Source organism: Gopherus flavomarginatus, chromosome 4 (genome assembly GCF_025201925.1).
Source record: "Gopherus flavomarginatus isolate rGopFla2 chromosome 4, rGopFla2.mat.asm, whole genome shotgun sequence".
NCBI lineage: Eukaryota > Metazoa > Chordata > Testudines > Testudinidae > Gopherus > Gopherus flavomarginatus.
Window position 1 is genome coordinate 203,501,657 of NC_066620.1, and position 23,469 is coordinate 203,525,125.

The 23,469-nt window shown below is 42.9% G+C and overlaps 1 protein-coding gene across 3 annotated transcripts in view; it reads right to left on the reverse strand.

The window, feature by feature from the left end:
- Nucleotides 1-23,469, reverse strand: part of RUNX2 (RUNX family transcription factor 2) — a 292,810-nt gene that overhangs the window by 221,542 nt on the left and 47,799 nt on the right. For 2 of the 3 annotated variants that reach the window (XM_050950844.1, XM_050950842.1), the window contains exon 4: nt 4,875-5,048. The exons of the other annotated variant lie outside the window; for it this stretch is intronic. In XM_050950844.1, the coding sequence (XP_050806801.1) occupies nt 4,875-5,048 (174 nt within the window). The remainder of the gene's footprint in view (nt 1-4,874; nt 5,049-23,469) is intronic. 3 annotated transcript variants of the gene reach the window in all.

The window sequence follows — 23,469 nt, forward strand, 5'->3', positions numbered from 1 at the left end:
AAAACTTGTTTCTCTGGACTAAAGTTTGGACAAACTTTCTTTATGGGTAAAATTCAATCCAGTACGGAGGGCCCAATGCTGGGTTTAAATGACACAGAAGGCCTTGTTCTAGGGCTAATCTCCCGAATTTGATGAAAAACCAGAACAGCTGCTAAGGGGTTAATGGACGCAGTGTTCTCAACAAGCTAGTCCACAACCCTTTACATATTTTTTGCAGTAAATGCAACTCACTTCATTCCATCAAATTCATGACAACCTACAACAAATTCCTATAAAACATCGATGCTGGTTCTAGACAAGCATCCTGCCCAGAAAAGAAGGTCCTCTTTCTTTCTCCAGGTGGAATTCATCGCTGTGCAGATGGTCAGTACAAGGCCTATCAATATTTAACACCTCAACATTGGTGGAAAGGAGGACATTACTGGTGCAGAAGCTTTGTGCTGACCCTATGCACAGGGATGGATTTTGCTCTCTGCTCGTACTCCTGTTAGTCTGTTTGCCTTCTAAGAACATTCGAACAAAGAGCCTTTTTGGCCTGACAGAGCAGATGAGTTCTCCCACTGACTGCACTATAAGTAAGGCTGCTAGGATCCAGCCCTAACTGAATTAACTCTGCCTTCTACCACCCTACATGTAATAAATGTCCTGAGTTAATGATAGAGATTATGCCATCTTTCCCCAGTCTGAAAAATGAAGTTAAATGCCGCTGGGCAGGGGGAAGGGAGGGGGGAGAAGCATGTTTCACACAACCTGCCTTTGAGTGCTGTTATTTCAGTTACTAAAGTCACAGTTTGCCTATAGATCAGATGGTGCCATAGTGGTGATGGAGCATGAAACCTCACTTAACTCCCACTTTACAGTTTCTTTTTTACAGCTGAGATTCCACTACTCACACTACTCACATTCTTGCCATTACGCCTGTGGCTTTTCCCGTCTGATAGAAGCTAATCCTCACTGGCTGTATTTTAGAAAAACAACTGTTTTTCTTGTTTCATGTTTAAGAATTGATGCAACAGTTTGCTGTCTGAATGGGAGGGTAATTTGATACACGAGCAAGTTGTTCGAGTTCCACTTTAAAATAAAAAAAAAAGTAGCAAATATACCAGGATCCGAATGTGAGTAGACAGGAGTCTTGATTTATGAGCAATATACAGGGTTCAAATTGGATCTGCACTACCTCAGCAAAGGTATCTGCTTATTGGATGATTTGTTTTTTAATGACCCTTCGATGTTGCTTTTGCAGAATAATAGTTAAAATGCCATGTTGAATAAGGACAAGGCTGTGCTAAGCTAAACTATGTTTGTACTGCAACAAACTGGTCCTTCAGCAGGTTCAAGAGCATGGTGTATTTTAAAAAAACAACAGTATTCAGCTACTACAGGAAAACAAACACAACCCAGAAAAAGAAATGTAACAGCAAACCAGCAGACGTATTAGGGCACACTCTGTATTCTTTATTACTCAGATGAGAGATGGCCAGGCTCTAACTACTATTTATGTTTGATCATGCAATAATTATGCAAAACCTAAATTGGAATTAAACAAAAGAAGTTTAACTGTGCTTAACTGTGTTACATACTGGCTTTCATAATAAGGAAACAATTGTGTACTGCTGCAGTTAGAAGGAACTAATGGTTTTCTTTTATCTTAATTACTGGGTAAAAAATTACCAAACTAAGGCATTTACAAAGCAGCACCTGGTTAATTTTATCAAATGTAATAAAAAGCCTTTCTTTCTGTACAAAGGTCACTTTTTATTACACAGCAAAATCCTACACACTCAAATGACCGTACCAAGAGAGCACTGGATAGAAAAGGCTACGTTGTTATTGATTCGTTTTTGTGGGTGTGCACCTATTGCATAGCATCCATGTTACCTGGAGAAAATACAGCACCATAGGAAAGCACAAGCAGCTCCCTAACCAGGCTGTACTACCCCCAAATAAGCACAAATTCAGCAATCTCCCATGGTCAGGATATTGACTGATCAAAGAGGTGTGCCTCACTCAGCTCTCTGAGCTGTAAACCTTGTCTCTCTCAGGCCTACGTTCCTCAGCAAGGGACTCCACTAACTGTAGTACTTGCAATCCCCAAAAGTGTCAGCAAAAGCACCACCACCACTATGATAGAACATGGGGAGAGAAGTGTTCCCTAAGGCAGCCACGGTTCAAAGTATATAGGGTTACATAGATTAGAATCAACACATCGACTAGCACCCAAAAACAGATAGGGATGACAGTGCAATTCATTAAGCACAGGTGTACTAGGCTCTCACTGACTGCTCTGTTAAGCAGGTGGGCTACCATAATGCTAGCAAGTGGTCTTCAATGGCTGCATGCATTGCATTCATACACCCAGGGGCAGACAAAGCATGGAGGACTGTGGCAAGGGCTGTGTCAGTAGGGAGAGTCTGCAGCCCCTTAACTAGTTGCAAAGTTTTAAGTAGCAGGAGTCATTGCTGCTACTTGGGAAAATGACAGCCGTCAGGGATTCAGCAGTACCCAATGACTGTGAACCTCTTTGGCATGGAGAGGACGTACGCTATGGCTCGATAGAGAAGTCACCCCTTCCCAATTCACTTCCCTCTGCCCCAGCTGCACCATCTTGAGTTTCAGGCTATGTCTACACTAGCATTTTTGACAGTAAAACTTTTGTCAGTCAGGGGCGTGAAAAAGCATATGTTGCACCAACAAAAGCGCTGATGTAGACAGTGCTAAGTCAGCAGGAGACGCTCTCCTGGCAACATAGCTACTGCTGCTCGTTGTGGGGTGGTTTAATTATGCTGCCAGGAGAGCTCTCTCCCATCAGCATAGAGTAGGGTGACCAGATAGCAAGTGTGAAAAATTGGGACGGGGATGGGGGGGTAATAGGCACCTATATAAGACAAAGCCCCAAATATCAGGACTGTCCCTATAAAATCGGGACATCTGGTCACCCTAGCTTAAAGCGGCTACATGGGAGACCTTACAGAAATGCAACTGTAGTGTAGACATAGCCTCAGTCAGCACAGTCTCCGTCGCGTGTAACTGCTGACTCTGTGCCGTGAGTAGCAAAGACCAAGGCTTTGTCTGCAGCCATCTAAACAACTGAAGTTATCACCTCCAGGATTTGTAAGTGCTGCTGCTGATTCATAACGAGGCAAAGAAGTATATTATTAATCAAACCCAGAAGCACAATTTCTGCAGGAGGCTTTTATGAGAATGAGAACAGCATATGAAGTTACACTTAGCTAAGATTAAAATTACAAGGGGCTCTCAGTCCTTCTGCTTCAGGCCATAAGCTGATCACCAGATGTGGGTCAGGAAGAATTCCACCCCACCCCCCTTCATTAACAGTGTTTCACAAGAGGTAAACTGTAGAGATGGCAGAAGGAAGAGGAGTGTTTTGGTTATGCCTTTAAGGGCCTGATCCAGCTGCTCTGAAGTGGGAAGCCTGTCCATTTCCACTTATTTTCTGGAAGTTGAGTAGGGTCCTCATTTGCTGTCAGAGACAGGATACTAGACTAAAGAGACCATTGGTCTGTTGGTTTGGCACTTCTTAACTACAGCACTATATGCAGCAAAATCCAGATTTCAGATGCCTAGCTAATAAAAGGGAAGCCTGGCAAATGAACCTGTTATGAGATATCAGGTCCCATGATATTTATATATATTAGAATCATAGACTATTAGGGTTGGAAGGGACCTCAGGAGGTCATCTAGTCCAACCCCCTGCTCCAAGCAGGACCAATCCCCAGATTTTTACACCAGTTCCCTTAATGGCCCCCTCAGGGATTGAACTCACAACGCTGGGTTTAGTAGGCCAATGCTCAAACCCCTGAGCTATCCCTCCCCCCAATTATATTCATATTTCACAAGAGTTAAAGTGAGAGCTCTAGAGCTGTGGGAAACTTGGCAGTTTCCATTCACCAAGGTTCATGAGAACAATTATTTTTCAGTTTCGATTCTCATGGGGTTTCACACTGAGTTCTGGGTTCAAACAAAAACCCACCTATTCTTTACTGCAAATTAATTAACTAGTTTGAACTTTTTTTTTTTTTTTTTAAAACAAAGCCACAACATTTCATCTAAACCACTGAGTTTCAGCTGGTATCATGTCAAAACCACTTGAAACATGAAACCATAAATCTTCCCAGGTTGACTCACAATCGGGCACAGGTTGTCTGGAAAAAGTTTGCAAAACCTACTAAGTCTTCATGTTTTTAACAAAATACCCCCGTGAATTTTGCTTGTGGATTTTTTGGATTTTGGTGCAAATCATTGACACAATTATAGTTAAAAATCTCATTTCACTTTTATAATTTGTTACACACAGTAATTTATTATTTCTCTCTCAGCACAGTGAAATCAAACGTCAGAACTGCTATATACAATCCTCATTAGGAGCCTTGGGAGAATTTCATACACTCCAATTTGTTGATTGTGAAAGTGATATAAACTGGCACTAGAGAGAAGCCACAGTGTGAAAAGGTTGCATTGGTATCCTCATAACACCAGTACAATGTTGGCCACTTTTCTTGCCAGCAAAGTAAACAGCACGGCTGCGTAAATATGTTCAGGTAAAATATCTCTATGTATTGCACCACTGCACATATGTGAGTTATTGCAGAGCATCGTGGTGCTTGGATTTCACCAGATTCCTCACCTATTTGCTGGATTTTGTCCATTTTGGTCTTTAAAAAAAATTAATTTAAGAAAAGAAAGACATTTTCACCTTTAAATGCTACAGAATAAAATCTGCTCCCCAGCTAGCTTTGATTGGTGCACATCTCTCACTTTGTAACAGCCTCACTTCTCTACAGTTGACACAAAAATATCCACAACCAATTACTACCATTGCCTGTGCAAGTCAAACCTATGGTTCTGTCTCTTACCTGTAATCTGACTCTGTCCTTGTGGATTAAAAGGACTTGGTGCAGAGTTCAGGGAGGGCCGTGGGCTCTGAGTCGGGACCCCTACTCTCATACTGGGATGAGGAATGCGCCCTAAATCACTGAGGCGTTCAGAGAACAAACTAGGTTTAGAGTCATCAAGCTTCTGTCTGTGCCCTGGAAACAGCAAATCATAAAATAAAAGGGTTATTAACACGACTGAACAATTTACCATACAAAGAAAATTCCCCAATTTATCTGTAAAGACCTATTAACTGTTTGTGGGTTCTCTAGGCATTCTGGCTAGAGACAGAAACCAAAGCTGGTGAAAGAACGGTGGCAGGGAGTGAGGGCATATGCCATAGAGTCTTCTGTACCTAACAGACAGTGGTGCACCTGGGTATTAAAAACTGTGGGGGAGATCCTCAGATGGTCTAAACTGTTATAGCTCCACTGACTGCAACGGACTTAGGACAACTCAGACTAGCTGAGGCTCTGCCCTACTGTGAGTCCTACAGAATGAAAGAGCAGCATGTACATTGCATGGTCTACTCTATTGGTTAGAGGTGTAATTTATTTGTGACTGTTATACCAGTCAACGTCCTAGTGTGGATGCAGTTATACCACTGTAAGCATATACATAGGGCTTCTGTTTTTCTGGGTTTATTTATTTCATTTTCTGGTATTTATATTTTACACTTCTTGATTTGTATGTGGATGCCCCAAAATAGTGTTTTATGGGGCTTTCTCTTTACATATACACACAGGACTGTTTCACACAGCACTATGTTAAAGAGCACTAGGGAACTTTTAGTGTGCACTTGAAAAGGTTTACACAGACCAACTAATATGCAACACATTAATGTGCTTTAAAAATCACATCCTTGTAGTCCACATTATTGCTCGAAGTAGACAAGCCATTAGATACAAGCAAGGGAACAGGGACATCACCTGTATAAAAAATCTGTAATGGGAAATGGAAGTCAATATGAACTGAGTAACCGTTTCTGGTATTTTTCCAGTGTTTATTGGATAAATACTGATTTCATTTTTTTATTTTTTTATTTTTTGCTTTGGGGGTGTTGTACTGGTGTTTGTTGGTTAAAAACCTAAAATCAGAAGCCTTATGTATACCACATTCACTTCCCCAAAATAGTATAGACTGGGCTATACTAGTATAAGCACTTTTATACTGGTTAACTGTGTTCAGACTAGTGATTTTTTACTGCTTTAATTATAGTGGGATAATTAAAGTGGCAAAAGTTTCTAATATAGATAAACCTCCTATCCATATATGTGTGTGAGTGAAATTGTTCCGGGATTGGTTCCATTTATTAAAATCTGCCTTTTTTTGTTTTGTATTACTCTGTTACAATTAGTCTGTATGGTTCACTTATTGTTCTGTAACTTTGGAGCGTATTCATAAATCAGAACTAAATAGCCAGTCTCCTTTAAGAAGCCAAAAGAGTGGTGTAACAAGGAAAAAATGGCAAAGCTGCATCTGATGAAACCAGTCCTGCTGGGTCCCATACTTCCCTTCACTTAAAGGGCTACCCCTCATCATTGCTCCCTCTCCAGCTCCCGCTACCTGCTCAGCTGGACGAATGCTGCATGGATTAACCAGGAATGCTCTTTAATGTTGTGCAGTTGTTAGAATTTAAAGGGGAAAATTACATTAATCAAAAATAAGAAAGCCCACTCCAATATGCTGATCCTATAAGTACTTTTACTTAAGATCCGCCAGTTCTAGCATAGAAATTATGCATCATCCATCATCATACTTGTATTCAAAGACTTTTTTCATTTTAAGGCATTTTCACGATGCTCATCACCAGAGAACTTCACTAATGATTTAATGAATTAATCTTTAGAATAGGAGATAGACAGGATTTATTTCCCCCCATTTTATAGATGGGGAAGCTGAATCACAGAGAGGTGAAATTACTTATCTAAGGTAATAGATAGTGAACTCAGAAGCTAGAACCCAGATTCTATGACTCCCAGTCCTGTGCTGTAATCATTCTTCATCTCTAGAAACAGGCATTTTTTTATAGCATCCATCATCCTAGTACAGTACCCGAGTGCCTGGCATATAATACACATTATCTAATTGGAACCCTGAGAACAGGTGGTGGAAGCAGGCAAGAAATTTTGGTACAGGTACTAGTACAAAACTCAGAGAAATCCTATTTCTATACAGAAAATTGAGAGGCTGGAATGGGCGTGTGAAGAGAAATGGATCTCATTAGAAGAGTCTCAAACAATTTTTAGTTCTTGAAACTAATTTGTTGACTCATTTTCCTGTCATTTTAAAGCATGTTCCGCCCCCCCCCCCAACCTACAAACATGTTTCTTTCTGCTAGTTAAAGGGAAACAGGTGCTACACATTAGAACAACCCACCCAAAATTAGGCTGGCACAAGTGGGTGCCCTATATATATAGGAGTGCTGTTGATGAGCATAGATACAGAATGCTTTTTTGGCTGGTTCGTGGTAATGTTATAATCGCAGTTTAATTAATATGATAATACCGTAACTGGCTGTGTTTAGCATTGTCTCTTGAATCTATGAAAAGCACTGTGGTACAAGTTAGGTGTTGATAAATCTGAAGAAGTAACTTTCACACATGAAGTATCTTTCCATAGAAGTTCTCCTTCTCAGCCTTTCTCTTTTTTTTACAAGCTCTGTGTTTGTTTTTCCTTCTGCCTGTGCCATTTTCCACCATGTTTTTCCCAGTGGATTTTTCCCCCTTTCTCCTTTGTTCGCATTTGTTCCTAATCAGAATATAATCTCTTTTCGGTGAGTTCAAAATTACACAAACGGAGTTGGCCTATCCCTAATCTCTCTCACCAGCGCTGAGTTTATCTGAAAATGAATCAACCCCAAAATGGGCTTTTGCTTTGATTTTTCAGACAAAAATTCTATTGTACATTTAAGTAGTGCCCTTCCTCCTCAGAGATCCCAAAGCACTTTCCTAACAGACTGATACACAAACTTGAACTAGATAATGTGTTAACTATAGCTGTGGTTATTTGTAAGTCATCACTGCTGCCCAGGTCTGTAAAAGTATGCATGTGATGCCCTTCAACTTCCTTTTGACCATGCTTTATTCTTCAGTGCATAGCTCTGTAAAAACAAAGGTTAAATTTAACTACATACATTATTTACTCCAAACTTAATCCAACACTGAAATGCAGCCACTTCTGAGGCAGAACCCAGCAACTGTGGAAAATAACTGCACGCAATAGTTTAGGATAGGCAGTGAAGAAGAAAGAACTCTGTAGGTGGTTCAAACTGGAGGAGTCTACAGTAAATTTTTTTAAAGGCCCAGGAGGTCAGGTTCCCCAGGTCTGGAAGACCCAAAGCATCAAGAAAATTACTACACTGCAGTTAAAAACCCGCAGCTGGCCCCTGCCAGCTGACTCGGGCTAAAGGGCTGTTTAATTGTGTTGTAGAAGTTCCAGTTCAGGCTGCAGCCTGGGCTCTAGGACCCTGCAAGGTGGGAAGGTCAAGGAGTTTGGGCTGCAGCCCAAGCCCAAATGTCTACACTGCAGTTAAACAGCGCCTTAGCCAAAGCACTGCGAGCCAAACTCAGCTAGCATGGGCCCACCGCAGGTATCTAATTGCAGTTAGACAGACCCTATGAAGCTCTAGAAGCCAAATAGGAGCCATAGACAATCTTGGCTTGACCCTCCCCTTGTCAATATTTTTATTTTAGGGCCACAAAAAAGACACAAAGGAACAGTGGGACAAAAGGGTCTCTGGATGCCAGATAGCACCCAGCTTACATAGTGAGGTCTCCTAGAGAGGTTTTATTAAGTACTGTCTTCTCAAGTTTGTGTGATTGTTGTATTATAATAAAAGCCATGGTTGAGTAAGTCCCTTACCTATCTTTATGACAAATAAAACCATTCAACCCAAACCTCCACTGTAATGACACCTGTGTGCTGCTGAGCTGTGACTCTTGCAGTGTTTTTAAATCACAGGCCACCAGGCTGTCCTTGGAGAACAAGACCTGAAAACGATAAATTCAGAAGGTGCTTACAACCCACAGGAGTTAGGGTGCAATTCACAAAATTATGTAACCTGTGTGATGTCCACCCTAAATGCCTTACATACCTATGGACCTGTGAACCCCTAGTGACTGTGGAAGAGCTACGCCTTACAGTGAAACACCCTAGAAAAATACTTTCCAAACAGCATGTGAGCAGGAATAATGAAATACATGCTATACATGTGAAGTTCACTGCACAAAGGCTGCTTTTCATCTCTGTAGTGATATATGCATCCGTTGACAGATAAATTCCTGATCCCCAGGGAGCACACTAAGAAAAGATGTATTTCTCTGTCTCGAGTGTGGGGCATAATTTATTTCAGAAAAAAGACCTGGGTGTCACTGTAGACAGCTCAATGAAAACCTCTGATCCATGTGCAACAGTGATTTAAACATAAAAAAGCAAAGTTAGGCTGTATAAAGAACGAGAATAAATAATATTGGAAATATGCTCACAGCATTATACAGCTCAATGAGATGGCCTCACCCAGAATACTATGTTCAGTTCTGGTCACCCTCCCTCAAAGAAGTTATAGCAGAAACAGAGCAGGTTCAGAAGTAGGTTACAAAGGTGGTTAGGGACATAGTAAGTCTCTGATTTGAAATGATGTTGAAAAAACTGGGTCTGTTTAGTCAGGTACTGAATCAGGGTGTCATCCAAAGCCCACTGAAATCAATGAAAAGACTGATGCCAAAAAGAGAGGACACAATAGAGGTGTAAGCAGGGTCTGAATGAGCTCTCCTGTGACATCTAGTGATGAGCTGGGAAAGAGGACTTCAGGAGCTGACCTGGTTTGCATGGGCATATCCCCCTGCTGAGGTGCTCAGCATGACGGGACTGCTTTGCCCAAACGATCATTTTTGGCTGGTGTTGGATCACAAGTCTCTCTGTTATTGGGGCAGGGGTATTAAAGGGTTATTAGCCTTGTTGTGTGAATCAAGGGCAGCAGAACTGTGCTTGGCATACCCTGATTGATGGACTCACCCTCAGCTAAATTGCATTCACTAGGTAGGGGACATGGGTGCCAAAGCCCAGTGAATTGAGAAAGGGTAAGAACAGGAATTGTGTAGTTGGTAATGTAGGGCTTCCCTGGGGGGTTCTAGATACCAGTTGACCCTTCCTTTTTTCAATGTGTGATAACAGAGCTAATTAAAACTCAATTGAGAGTCTTGTTATGCACTACAGAGTTGTAATTACTGATAACCAAGTCTAAACTTTAGATATGCTTTGGGACAGTGTCTCTAATGCAAGAGACTACTCAGTGTGTATTAGCAGTGAGACTCCTACACTAATAGCTGAAATCACAGAGAGCTGAGTTAAGTGGTGAGACCTGAAGACATCATAGTGAGTGGCCAGGGGAGAGGAGCAGTGAATGAGTGCCCGGACAGTGGAGGGAGCAAGGTGCCTTCTTGTGCCCCCTGCCCCCTCCCTCCCCAGCCTGGGTGGGAGGTGAACTCTGCAGATGCACCTCTGAACTCTGGGTCTACAGTGACCAAGGACAACAACTGTGAGTGGGGTGTGGTGGAGGGAGAAGGGAGGAGTACGTTAAAAGAACTTCTGGTTGCTGGACTTAAGAACCTGAGGGAAAAGGACACTGCCCAATGTATTCTGAGGTGGGGCTTTTGCTCATGGTTTTATGAATGGTTTTATGAATCCTGCTTGTGGCGTTTTCCCAAATGAATGCCAGGTTACTTCCCTCCTTCTATTAAAAGTTTCTTTTCTACACTCAGACTCTGTGCTTGCGAGAGGGGAAATATTGCCTCTTAGAGGCACCCAAGGTGTGGTATGTAATTGTGCCAGGTTACTGGGTGAGGGTTTGAGCCGGTTTCGTGTTGTATTGTTCAAAAGGAACCCCTAGATATTGAACCTGATCTGGTTGCTACCAACTCCAACTGTCAGAAGGGTTACATAGGAAGAAGTTAAACAAAGTACTCCAGTGTATCTGTTCTCAGAGTCCAAGAAAACAGAGTCAGAGCCTAGAGTAGCATCCAGGAATTCTTATCCTCAAGTCCCGACAGCTTTTTCTACCCACATAAGGCTAGATTTATAAAAGTACTTAGGCACTGTAACAATCACAGGAACACACTGTGACTCACAAAGCCTGAGTTAGGCACCTATTCAACGAATGGGGAGAAATAGGCACCTGAGCCTGATTCACAAAAGCCAGCAAGCTAGGCTGGGAGCCACTTAAGCTAGCCAATGGGAGATACCAATGAGAGGGGTGGGTCCTACATCCCTCCTCTCAGAGATAGGTGCCTAAATCCAAGCTGCAGGGAAGCACTTGTCTCTGCTAGCCATTCTCACTCCTCTTTGGAGTTAGGAGCCAAAGCAATTTTTGCAAGAAACTGGAGGAGAGGGGCAGCAGGGGAAGGAGGATCTCCCTCATAATTTTTAGCCTAGTTGTTAGAGTACTCAAGTAGGAGACTCCAAGTTCAGTTCTTCCCACCCCCCACCAGGAGAAAGGATTTGAACAGGGGTTTGCCACAGCTCAGGAGAGTGCCAGGGGCCTATGGGATAGTCTGATGGGGGTGAAGTCCCTCAGTCTCTCCTGCTGAAGCTGTTCCACTGTGGCCAAATACTTAGTCATTTGGACCAGAGAGAGCGCATGTGCGAGAGAAAGAGAGAGAGAGCGCAACTATGAGAATGACTCAGTAGCCTTCTGGCAGAGCACACACCCAGGATGTGGGAGACCCAGGGTCCACTCCCTCTGCTCCAATGACTCAAGTATTTATCCACAGTGGAGCAACTTCAACAGGAGAGACTGAGGGAGCCCCACATCAGAATATCCCATAGACTAGTGGTTTGGGCACTCACCTACAATGTGGCAGGTCTCTATTCATATCTCTTTTCATCACACAGAGGGGGGAACTGAACTGGGCGGGAGGGAGGGGTAATCCCACATGCCAGGTGAGTACCCAAACCACTGAATTAAAAGTTATGAGGGATCTCCTCCTCTTCTCTCTCTCTCGGCTGCTTTGTGTGAAGTCATATGCAGGGCCTGATCTGGTGAGCAGCCTCTGAGCACACCTACCGGGTGGGGCCCCACAAATGAATGAGGTGGCCAAACACCTGTCTTCCCCCGGGTTGTGTGTTGCTCTGGGATTGAGGTGGGAGACAGATGTTTATAGTGAGGCAGCCGTGTGCATGCCCAGAAGTGGAAACACTCCTAGCGACCTTCTGATTGCAAAAACTAACAAACCCACATGCGTTCAGGCGCTTACAGGATTCAGAGTTTTGTGAATCACAGTGGAGCTTAAACTGGGACATAGGAGCCTAAACCCAGACTTAGGCACCTACTCTTGTCAATCTACCACATCATTGCAATAAGCAATATCCTAGTCTATCAATCCTACCCGGCTCTTTTAACCAAACCTTGTATAAAGGTTCTGGAAGCAGATTGTACTGCGGTTAACCTGCTGCAGGAGTTGCAGCACCAATTTAGAGTGTGAAAATAGATCTGACACAATCAATGTAATAAAACAAACCAAAACCCTGGCTAGGCATGCATGCCATAACTTCGCATGCTACTCAAACTTGCCAAACAAAGCAGGAAAGCTTCAGTCAGGAAAATGTTAAACGTGGCACCTAAGGGCCGTCATAAATGACCCATTCCTTCCAGGGCAGAAAACAAGCTATAGCTTTGACTCTAGATGGATCTGACTGCTTCCTGGTTTCCAGGATCACAGAAATGCTGTCAATGTCTTCTGGCACTGGGCTCTTACTATCCGTTTAGTTGACACCCTCTGGCCACTTCAAATGAACATTTGAGAGGTCACCCTTGGAGAATCCTAATGTAAATATGATGCTCCAAGATTTTTAACCTTTTTTTTCATTCTGCAGTTTTTGGGTGTGGGGATGAAAATTAATCAGCTTATACTTGGTCTAGCCAAATGCAGGGACAATGTAAAACTCTCTTGTTAAGCACCAAGCAAACCACCCACTAATTTTTATGGCACCAGGGAGCTCTGGTTACCAGATTGTCCACAGATGTTTTTATTATCCCTGAGTGGGCTGGGTATTTTCAGTCTTCACTCAGTTGCACCTCTTTCGCTTGGCTATGCTTTTGTCACAACAAAAACAGCAAATGATCTTTGTATGAAAGCCTACCATAAGAAATTCATAAATGAAGCTGGAATTAAGATCCTACACACCCACCTGTTGTGCATAGATTTGGTGGGTGATCCCAAGGCTCTGACATGCACTATTTGCCTCAGTATCTAGGCACAGCTGTTATTTGTAGTTATATGCCAACAGATGGGCTCAGCACTGTATAAACCCAGAGGAAGTGATGGTCACTGTCCATGCCACTTACAGTCTGAAAGGTAGACAAAGCAACACATCCAGATTGCTCTTTGTGGCCAAAGGGGTTTTCTATATGTTTCCCAGTTGTGTGCCATCAGACTATGCTTGGCAGAAAATGTGTGTTTAAAGGAGAGATGTGAACCAAAAGGAGGCGGCAGTCTATAGTAACATATATAGGAGCTCCAGGAAGGACGCAGCATAAAGAATAGTGAGAGAAGAATTAGATTGTAGCCCACTGAAGTTTTTTTCCATTGACTTCAATGGGAGCAGGTTTAGGGCCTAAGGGTGGAATCTCCGGTTATTCGCTCTCTCCGCTAATGGTAGGAAACTTGAAAAAGGAAAAGTTAAGTTAGATAATAGGGAAAGACAATCCCTATACTGGAACTGATTGGCCGATGTAATGATCTACCAGGAGGTGACTATACTAGTACACTTCGAGATACTTTGTGGTGCATTGTAGACAACATTGCTACATTAGTGAAGGGGATGAATTACATGTCTCAGCAGTTTCTTTCAAGCCCCATTGTCTCTGGACATCTTACTGCCCTTGATCCCATTAATATCAATAGGGATTGCACGTGTGAACTTACAGCCTGATATGTCTCTATGGCAGGGCCGGTGCAAGGAAGTTTCATGCCCTAGACGAAACTTCCACCTTGCACCCCCCACCCAGCTAACCCCGCCCCCCCATGGCAGCTAACTCAGCCCCCCACCTGGGAAGCCCCCCCCCCGCATCAGCTACCCCCCCACCACCACGACAGATAACCCCTCTCCACCCCATCCCCCCACGGCAACTAACCCCACCTGGGCAGACTCCCCCTGTGCCCCCACAGCAGCTAACCCCACCCGAGGAGACTCTCCCCCATCCCCCCGTGGCAGATAACCCTGCCTGGGGAGACCTCCCCCGCCACGGCAGCTAACCCTGCCTGGGGAGACCTCCCCCGCGGAAGCTAACCCTGCCTGGGTTTTCCCCCATCCAGCTCACCTTGGCTCCGCCTCCACCACTGAGCACGTCGGTGCTGCTCTAATTCTCCTCCCCGCCCAGGCTTGTGGCGCGGATTGGAGGAGACTTAGAGCTGGGCTGTGTGCTCAGCAAAGGAGGCAGAGTGGAGGTGAGCTGGGGCGGGAAGTGGTTCCCCTGTGCGTCTCCCCCCCTCGTTATTGCAGGCAGCCCTCCCCGCGCACCCCTCCCCGCGCGCACCTCCACCTAGCTCACCTCCACTCCACCTCCTTGCCTGAGGGGACTTTTAGGCGCCCCCAATCACTAGGCGCCCTAGGCGGCAGCCTAGTTTGCCTAAATGGTTGCACCGGCCCTGCTCTATGGGCCTGATTCTGATCTCAATTATACTGGCCTAAATCTGAAGTCAAAGAATCTACTCTGCATTTACCCTGGTGAAACAGCTCAGAATCGAGCCCAAGGACTTCTAGATAGTTTGTTGTGCGGGCAGTGAATGACATTGTTGATTCAGGCAGGGATATTCATCTTTCTTATAAAGTTCAGGCAATACATCATGTTAGCAAGGTACAGCTCCAAAGCAACTGTCTATCTGGTTTCTAGAGGTAACACAAGAGTGCCATAAATCAACCTCTGTCCAGAAGGATCCCGTTAGCTCTTCACAAGCAAGGTCCCTCAACTGAGCCAAAAAAAGCTCCTGTTTACTAAATCCATATTCCTGTAAATATTTGTTTGTGACAAACTCTTGTGCTCCTTGTTGCTTTCCCTACACAGTCCCCCTCGCTAAGCCATACAACTCAAAATTCATCAACAAGAATGAAAACGAGAGCCAAACAATTTCTACCCATGAAAGCAGAAAGCTTGGAGCCCTTCCAGTCTCTTGGGTAAAGACATAATTATGAGAAGAAAAATATCTACCCAAGAGACATAATTACATAATTAGGCCATAGGTTCTACATAGGAAAAGTTCTTATAATTCATAAAACAAGGCGCTACATAGGCGCAATAACTGGTTTTAATTCAGTCAGTGGAGGGAAAAAGATGTTTGTTTTTTAAATAGCTAAAGGCACCAGTTTACATTAAAGACTAAAGGGCTTTCTCTCCCAACCATGCACACAGGATGCCCATTAGCATTAATGAGTGTTACACATGCACCTGGACAGAAATCAAGACCTCCCCCAAAAAAGTTTTTGTTTTTAAAGCGGAGACATTTTTACACAGAGCAGGTCAAAAATACACCTGAAACTGACCAATAAATAAATAAATTACCTGAAAACAAACACAGCCAACAGGCTTAGCTGACTTGATTTCTTATTCTTAGGGCCTGATTCAGTCCACTGGTGGAATTCTAGCTGACCACCTCTTTCCAATTCCCTCACCCCAGTGATACAAAGATCTTGGATAGGTTCAAAGCAGGCCAGCACTGCCAACAAAGAGCTGATCCAGATCCCATGGAAGTCAGTTTTTTCATTGATTTCAATGGGCTTTAGATCAGTCCCAAGTGAGTAGGGTCAGCCAGGGATGGGATTTGAGTCTTGGCACTTAAATGGTGCAAGATCTGGCCCTCAGTTCATCTCCCAGTTCAGTGGGAATTTTCCCACTGGGGAGCAAGAGGAAGCTTCAGTGCAGCTTGTCACTCAGCTAGCCTGCCTAGATGGGACTTCCGCGAAGCCTCATCTGAAGTTTAAAGTTTCCTGCAGATTTAGGGGTAATTCCACTGTGGGGCAAACTGCATCCCTCTGTGCCCATGAGAATGAACCAAGACCAGGGCTTGTAAAATCTTTGAAAATATAAAGTGCTAAGATTTCTATTTCTTTTTAACAAAGTCATGGCCTATGAAAAGCAAACACATACACACACACACATATGCACAGCTAGGAGGATGCTTTAGGGTCAGGTTTTTCAGCAAATCACAACAGCTGAGATACGACTCTCCCTCCCCCAGAATATTATCTGAGAATGTGAAAATTGGCTGTTGTACCTCACCAGTTCCTGCAGGGGCAGTGTTTCAACAGCCCCAACCCTGTGCCCATTGAGATCAGTGAGGCAGTGGTGGTGGTCAAGCGGGGGAGCTGTTATTCCCTCCACTGGGCCCTATGGGTCCTGTGTGCAGAAGCTCAGTGCTGCCACTACATTTGCCTTGCGAGTGTTTCGCTTCTAGAACAAACCTGGAGCTATGAAAGAGAACAGGAGCCCCAAGAAAAGAGCAAGTGTAGAAATGAAAGAAGGGTTTCCCTCATGGCCCTGACTGGAACTGCTTCCCCGTGATCACCTTTACTCTGCCCTTCTGCCGTGCTCCTCAGCCTAGCTTGAGGCTGCCACAGTTCATGATTCCCCCACTTTCCCATCTCCTCTGTGCTCTGCTCAAAATCACACTGCACTGTGGCATAACAAGTGTCTCCTCCTTCCCTCCTGCCCCCACCCAGAGAGATCCAAACTTCACTTCAGATTTACTGCAGCACCACAGGTGCTCAGTGCTTTGGCATCTACTCTTCCACCCCAAACCCATTCTCCTCTGTTCTGCAGCTCAGAACTGTGCATTAAAGGAGTTCCCATCTCCCGCTGGGGGATCTTCCCCAGCCCAGCCATGTGATTCACCATTCCCTCCAAGCCTTAAAATTCACACAATTCAATGGCTATTTTTAAAAAACAAAACCTACCGCTACAAACACACGGGAAAGACAGAGAGCGTGTTGGAGCCCCCGGCATCTCAGCACAACTCTTGTTCACCTTTAAAGCTCATTAAAGAACAAAATGCACCAGTGTATGTGCCAGCAACAAAGCTAGCCATGGTTGGCAAATTTGTTTCAATTTGTTTTGTAAAGACAAATGGTACAAAGAGAGTTTCAGAGTAGCAGCCGTGTTAGTCTGTATCCGCAAAAAGAACAGGCATACTTGTGGCACCTTAGAGACTAACATATTTATTTGAGCATAAGCTTTCGTGGGCAATTCCCAGTCCCTGGCTTCATTCCCTCTGCATGCTAGTATCTGCTGCACTCTTTTTCCTTTTATTTATTTTATGTTTTGTTTTGTTTTTGTTTGGTTTTGGTCTATTTATTGCTTCCTTTTTTTCTTCTTTTTTTTTTTTTGAGCAAAGGAAAAAAAAATTTAAAGGAAGCCACATTTCAAAAGAGGAAGAGCTCCTCATCCTGACTTTATCATCCTCATTCTTATCAAACAATCTCTGTAAAGAATGGGAAGAAACTTTTTTTTTTAAAGGGAAAACTACTCTATAAAGTAGGTCCTTAGCCTGGTCTTGCTACAGTGAAGAGCAGTAAAGATCATAGAAAAAGAAGGTGGGTGAGGGGAGAGTGAAAAAATCTCTTGCTTTGAACTGGCTTCTCTCCAACAGGCAGGAGGGGTTGGTTTTCTTAACGCTTGCGAAACCTGATTACTTTAAAGGACCGAAGAGGGGGAGATGTAAACATAATCATTAAAACAGATTTAAGGTACTTAGTTTTAATCTAGTCTAAAACCGCTCCAATTGTGTGCTGTTTTGCAATCCTCTGCTCTCTAGACATCAATAGGCTGCAGTTTCCTTTGTGTTCTTTTCCTCTCCAAAACCAAGGGCATATTACAGGCTGAATATTGTGGTTAGAATGGGAGTTCAGGCATGGATAATACAACAGTCCAGCAACAAGGGAGAGATAGGTGTGTGTGTGTATTCACTGTCTTTCAAAAGACTGTTTTGCTGCATTAAAAGACTATTGTGTTTCTATCTGTGCAACAGGTTTTAAGCAGATTGTTTAAATGTAATTAAAGAAGGGATGTTTCTAAAATAACCTCACTAATAAAATTCAGATGGCTAAACGGAGCTGAAAATGCGATTGAAAATAAACGGACGCCGTTTCAGTCTATGCTTGCAAGGGAAACATGATATAAACTCCAAAGGAAAACAGTCTTTACTAGTTAGACTTGAAGGATTATCTTTTGTATCAGCACCCTCTGTGGCAGAATAGCATTTATCCACATATTCACACATGTTAATGCTATTGCACAATTTACTATAGCCGTGATAGACAGGTAATTGCTTTATCCACCCATGTGTAATAAATGGAGTCTAGCATGTTAATCCTCGAGTTCTTATTGTCTGTGAATGCCAAGCGAGGGAGAGACATACTCTGAATGCCCTACCCTTTCATTCCAGCACTACTGGAGTTTACACACACTCAGACCTGCTAAACTGTTCTTGTTACATTCCACTCTAGTGCTTGGGGTGCCAAGTATTGTGAGTAGTATATCAAATTATTGTTATATAAAGGGCACCTCAAATCGGGTTAAATGTAGACAGAAGCCAGGATGCGGCAGTCTTTTTGCTTTTTTTTTAAATCAAACACAGCTTTTCACACTTGCCTTAATCAGACAGACAGTATTATTTGTTCTTGGTCATAACACAGAAACTACCGGTAATTAACCTGAACCATAAGACTGGACTTCTATCTAGTTTGTGTAGAGTCTGTCAGACCTTAGAGAAACGTGGAACGTCCCTTGGCCCATTAATGTTTTCCACAAAAATCTATAAAGGTTTTTAAAAAAAAAATCAAAAACAGGCTTAGCTTTTAAAAGGTTTACAGATTCCTGGCTACTCCACGGACTTAGATTTGTGGCATCTAATCTGCAATGACAGTTTGATGGATGTCTCTCTTTCTTCCATTCGAAAGGTGTAAAGAATTGGTGGTTTCCCCAGTAAAAATTATGCTTAACACCCTTCTTCTCTGCTCCTGCTTTTACAATCTAAAACCTAGTTAAAAGGCCGGAATATGATGAAAGTCTTGTGCTGCCGGTAATATATGGTTTTAATGCGGCAGCGGAGATGTGACAGAATCCATTCACTTGTCCGGGTGAAATTCACCTCTGGGCAGAGTGCCAGCACAAGCCTATGCAACACTTAAGTCTTACAGATGCATAACCGATGCACTAACTGATGCTAGTTGAGATGGTTTCCTGAAGATTCCCCCCCAGTTCTCATTTCAGTCAGCCACCATTTTCATCCCTTCTCTTTGTTATGCTCTGTCCCCTTTCTGGTGATCTCACTAGTGGCAGTCTTGTTCCAGGTGGCAGATGGGGTGGAGTGACTTCTTGTGTCAAAACCTTAAGGGAGAAAGAACTGTCTGGTGGTTACAGAACAGAGTTGAAAGGAGTGGAGAGGGGTTGAGAGTTCTGGGGTTTCCCACTGACTCGCTGTATAATCTTGAGGCAACATTTTTAAATTTAAGTGCCTCGAGGTAGACTCTTAAACTAGCTTGGGTCTGATGTTCTTAGTGGTACGGAGCAGCCACAGCTTTCGCTGAAGTCAATAGCTAAAATTAGGCTGCTTCTTGGGTGCCTAAATGGGGACTTAAGTAACTAAAACTTGAAAAAGCCACAGTGTTCTCCATCTATAAAAATATTTATCTGTCTCCCTGACTCCCAGGGGGCATTACTAGGCTAAATGAATTAGTGAGCCTGATTCACCACTGTGTTACTATTTTGGTTTTAGCAGGTCTGAGTGCGAGTAGACTCCAGTAGGTTTCAATGAAGTTACACTGGGCTAAAACAAAAGTAACACAATACTAAGTCAGACTCAACCTTTATGAGCTCCAATATCTCTGGATGAAGCATACTCTGAAAGTGCAAAGGATTATGAATATTATTAAATAATTATTGTTGTTTTGTTGTGTTTATTATTCTTGTGACAGACTCACAATATCCTGGACAAACCTTATGGAATTATGAATTTAGTTAAACCTTATTGAATTAGGTTTAATACATTGGGGTCTCGTTGTATTAAAAATGCAGTTGTATATGTGCTGTTGTGGGCATTGTATGTACTTTCTCTAGGAGGATGGGGATGCTTATGTATTTCCTCCGTTATCAGCCATTGGATGCCACCCCATGGAGAGGTGTGGATATACTATTTCAAACTGGATTCTCCAGGGACCATAGACAAAGGATTTTTGGATAAACAGCCTAGTTTAAAACTGGGTCTACAGAGGCCCCTTAAGTCTATGTGCTTGCTCTGAGGTGAGGCCGTGATGAATTTGTGATCACACAAGAAACCCCTTGGGTTGTGTTTGGAAAGACTGTTCCAGCCACAGCCCATGTTAGAGTTGAAGTGATCTCTAGTAGGTTTATTAGTATCTATCTTTTATAGTTTTTAATAGCTTTTCTCTGTAGAGTATACTAGGCTTGCACAGAAAGAACTGTGTGGTAACTTATAACTGTTGACAATTTTTGTTATTTATCTCTGAAGAGAAGGCAAGCAGGTATGCTTGGGCAGCTTGCTTCTGCCAGGAATAACAGTGAAGACAGGGAACTGCGCAGAAGGGAGAGGGGACAGAGGCGTGGGTCTCTGGCAACAGCTGGGGAACTGGAAGCCTGAGAGTTGGTGCCCTTGCCTGGATGATGGAGGGAAATACAGGTGCAGCTACCCTGACAGGAGGTGATTCTATGTGTTGAGCAGCTATTGCTATCCATGAACAAGAGATAATGCATCATTTCTGCTACCACAAACCACTAGCTTAGTTAAGGCAGTGATTCTCAACCAGGGGTACAGAAGGTACATCAACTCATCTAGATATTTGCCTTGTTTTACAACAGGCTACATGAAAAGCACTAGCAAAGTCAGTACAAACTAAAATTTCATACAGATAATGACTTGTTTATGCAGCTTTATATACTATACACTGTAATGTAAGTACAATAGTTATATTCCAATGATTTATTTTATAATTATATGGTAAAACTGAGAAAATAAGCAATTTTTTCAGTAACAGTGTGCTGTGACACTTTTGTATTTTTATGTCTGATTTTGCAAGCAAGTCGTTTTAAACTGAGGTGAAACTTGGGGTCACAAGATAAATCAAGATAAATTCACTGAGTTAAGGCACAAGATTATATTTGAAAACAATGTAGCAAATTGTCAAACTCTAAGGCCCCAGAAGGGAAATATTTTTAAAAATACAAGACCATGAATACAGTTTTGTTTTTTGTTTTTTGTTGTTGTTTTTTTGCTAATCACAGTTTGCAGAGAAATCTTGCCAATGCAGTGAAAGGCTTTAAAATTCTGGGTGAGTACAACAGGACAGCATCGTTATTTGTATGTAATAAAGAAGGGCTGCTGCTCCTGAGAACACATCACTCAGAAGGATCTCAGAAGGGATCATTCACTCTTTGTCAGTCTTAGAAGGAAAACAGAGAAGGACAGATTCTGCTCTGAGCTACATGAATGCAAATCCATTGACTTCAGTTGCGTGATTCCAGGTTTATAGATGTGCATCTGGGGGCAGAATCTGGACCCAAGCCTGTAGGGCTGACCTCACCTGCCACAGGTCAGTTGTATTAATAATGGGATTATGTTACGGCCCCAGTTCAGCAAAGCATTTAAAGCCTATGACTTAATAAGAAATAAGTGTATAGCTAAAGTTAAACGCATGCTTAAGAGCTTTGTTGAACAGGTAATAATGGAGTGGGTCCTTGCGAAATCAGGGCCTAAGCCAATGTTAAAATATTTAACCTGCTCATTAGATTGAAAGATTAGGTCTAATGTCAATATCACACAGGAGTTTAGGAGGGAGGTCAGAGGGATAGCTAGGTAATTAATGAGCTATGTTTGGCCACAATGGAATATCTTCTTTACAGAGGCTCTAGCAGGAGGCTAACAACCCCCACCCCCCCCGCCCACCTTTGCCTTCAGTTGTAAAGTTTGCTTAGTAACAGGGAGCCACCCATGAATTTAAAAACAATAGGAAAACAGATTCATACTGAATAAATCTCCCTGCCCGCCCCCCTCAGTTCTCTGTATGCTTGGCTACCAGTAGACAGCAAATCCCAAAGAATGTGTGCAGGGGGAAGGGGAGTAGGAAGAGGATCAGTTGGGATGAGGGGGAGCTGGAGTGAGTTCAATGCAAGCAGTGTGTGATGTCATTTACAGCATTGCTCACTGAAATGATAAACACACGGTGAAGGCTTTTGAACAGCATCTGGGCTACTGCAGGGAGAGATTCTTCATAGAATTTCCCTTTCTCCCTCTTCCGCAAAGAAGGTACTTGTACAACATGACAGGTCTGCTTGGCATTCTCCAGCTCAGACAGTGATGATGATAATATAATAAACATTAAAGTATCTTTTCCCACGACACCTACAAGAAATCAGCCAACTAATAATGCCAATATACCGGGGCCCTGGAGGCCAGTTCAATTCCTTTTTTTAAGTATGCACTGTATAAATTGGATCTATTTTGCCTGCATGAATTATCCTTCTCTTCCATCCTTTATATGTTGTTAGTCTTCTTAGACTCCAATCTTGCAATGGGTTCTGCCTGTGTGTAACCCTGTTTCAAGGCCTTAGACTACAAGCTCCTGCATGCAAGGGCTGTCTCATTACATGGAAAGTGCCTAACACATGCCAAGTACTACCAGAATATTCATAATAACTCTCTGGTGACTTTTGTGCTTGTGGACTGACAGCCCTAGAGTCACAGTTTCTCTGCAGATATAGCCTGGGCACAAGATTCTTCATTATGCCCCAGCCTTGACTTGTGGGACTAACTTTAAGGTGGGAGGGGATAGTTGTCTCTATGCTCATTCCAATGTCAGCTTGTTAACAAGGGTGCTGTTACAGTGGCAGTGTTGTGAAATTAGACACTTGCAGTCTAAGACCTGGACTGGGACAACCAACTCATTTTACATAAATTATCATATGCTATGATGGTATTAACTTTTGGTGACTACCACCCTGGGCTGGAATGGATCTAGCAACCTAGAAATGAAAGTCTCTGTCTCAGGACCAATTCACTTAACAATGCAATACTTCACAAAGCCCCCTCCCTGTAGACTCTAGCTCACACACTTTGCTTGGACCATGCTATGGCTAGTGCCATAATTCCCTGTTAAAAAGAAAACCACTTGTGCATTATACTATAGGTGCAATCCTTTGGAAAAAAGAAAATACAGCAAAAAACCCAAAAGCTGTAAATGTCCACTTATAAAAATCACAAGCTTTTCAAAAGTGCAGCTGTGAAATTAATGGTGTTCAAAGATGTATATGCATACAAATACACCCCGCTCATGTGTGTGTGTATGTGTGTGTGTGTGTGTATATCTCTAGATAGATAGATATAGATATATATAATGTGTGTGCATACGTGTTTATCATTTGCAAAGACCTTAGAATGCATTGGATCATCACTGGCAGGTTTGGGATAGTCTTTTTTTTTCTTTCTAATGAGGCACTAGGTTTGGATGTCCACTAAAGTGCACCAGTGGAAAACATTTCTGCAATGCTGCAGTGGCATTATGTCTGTCTCC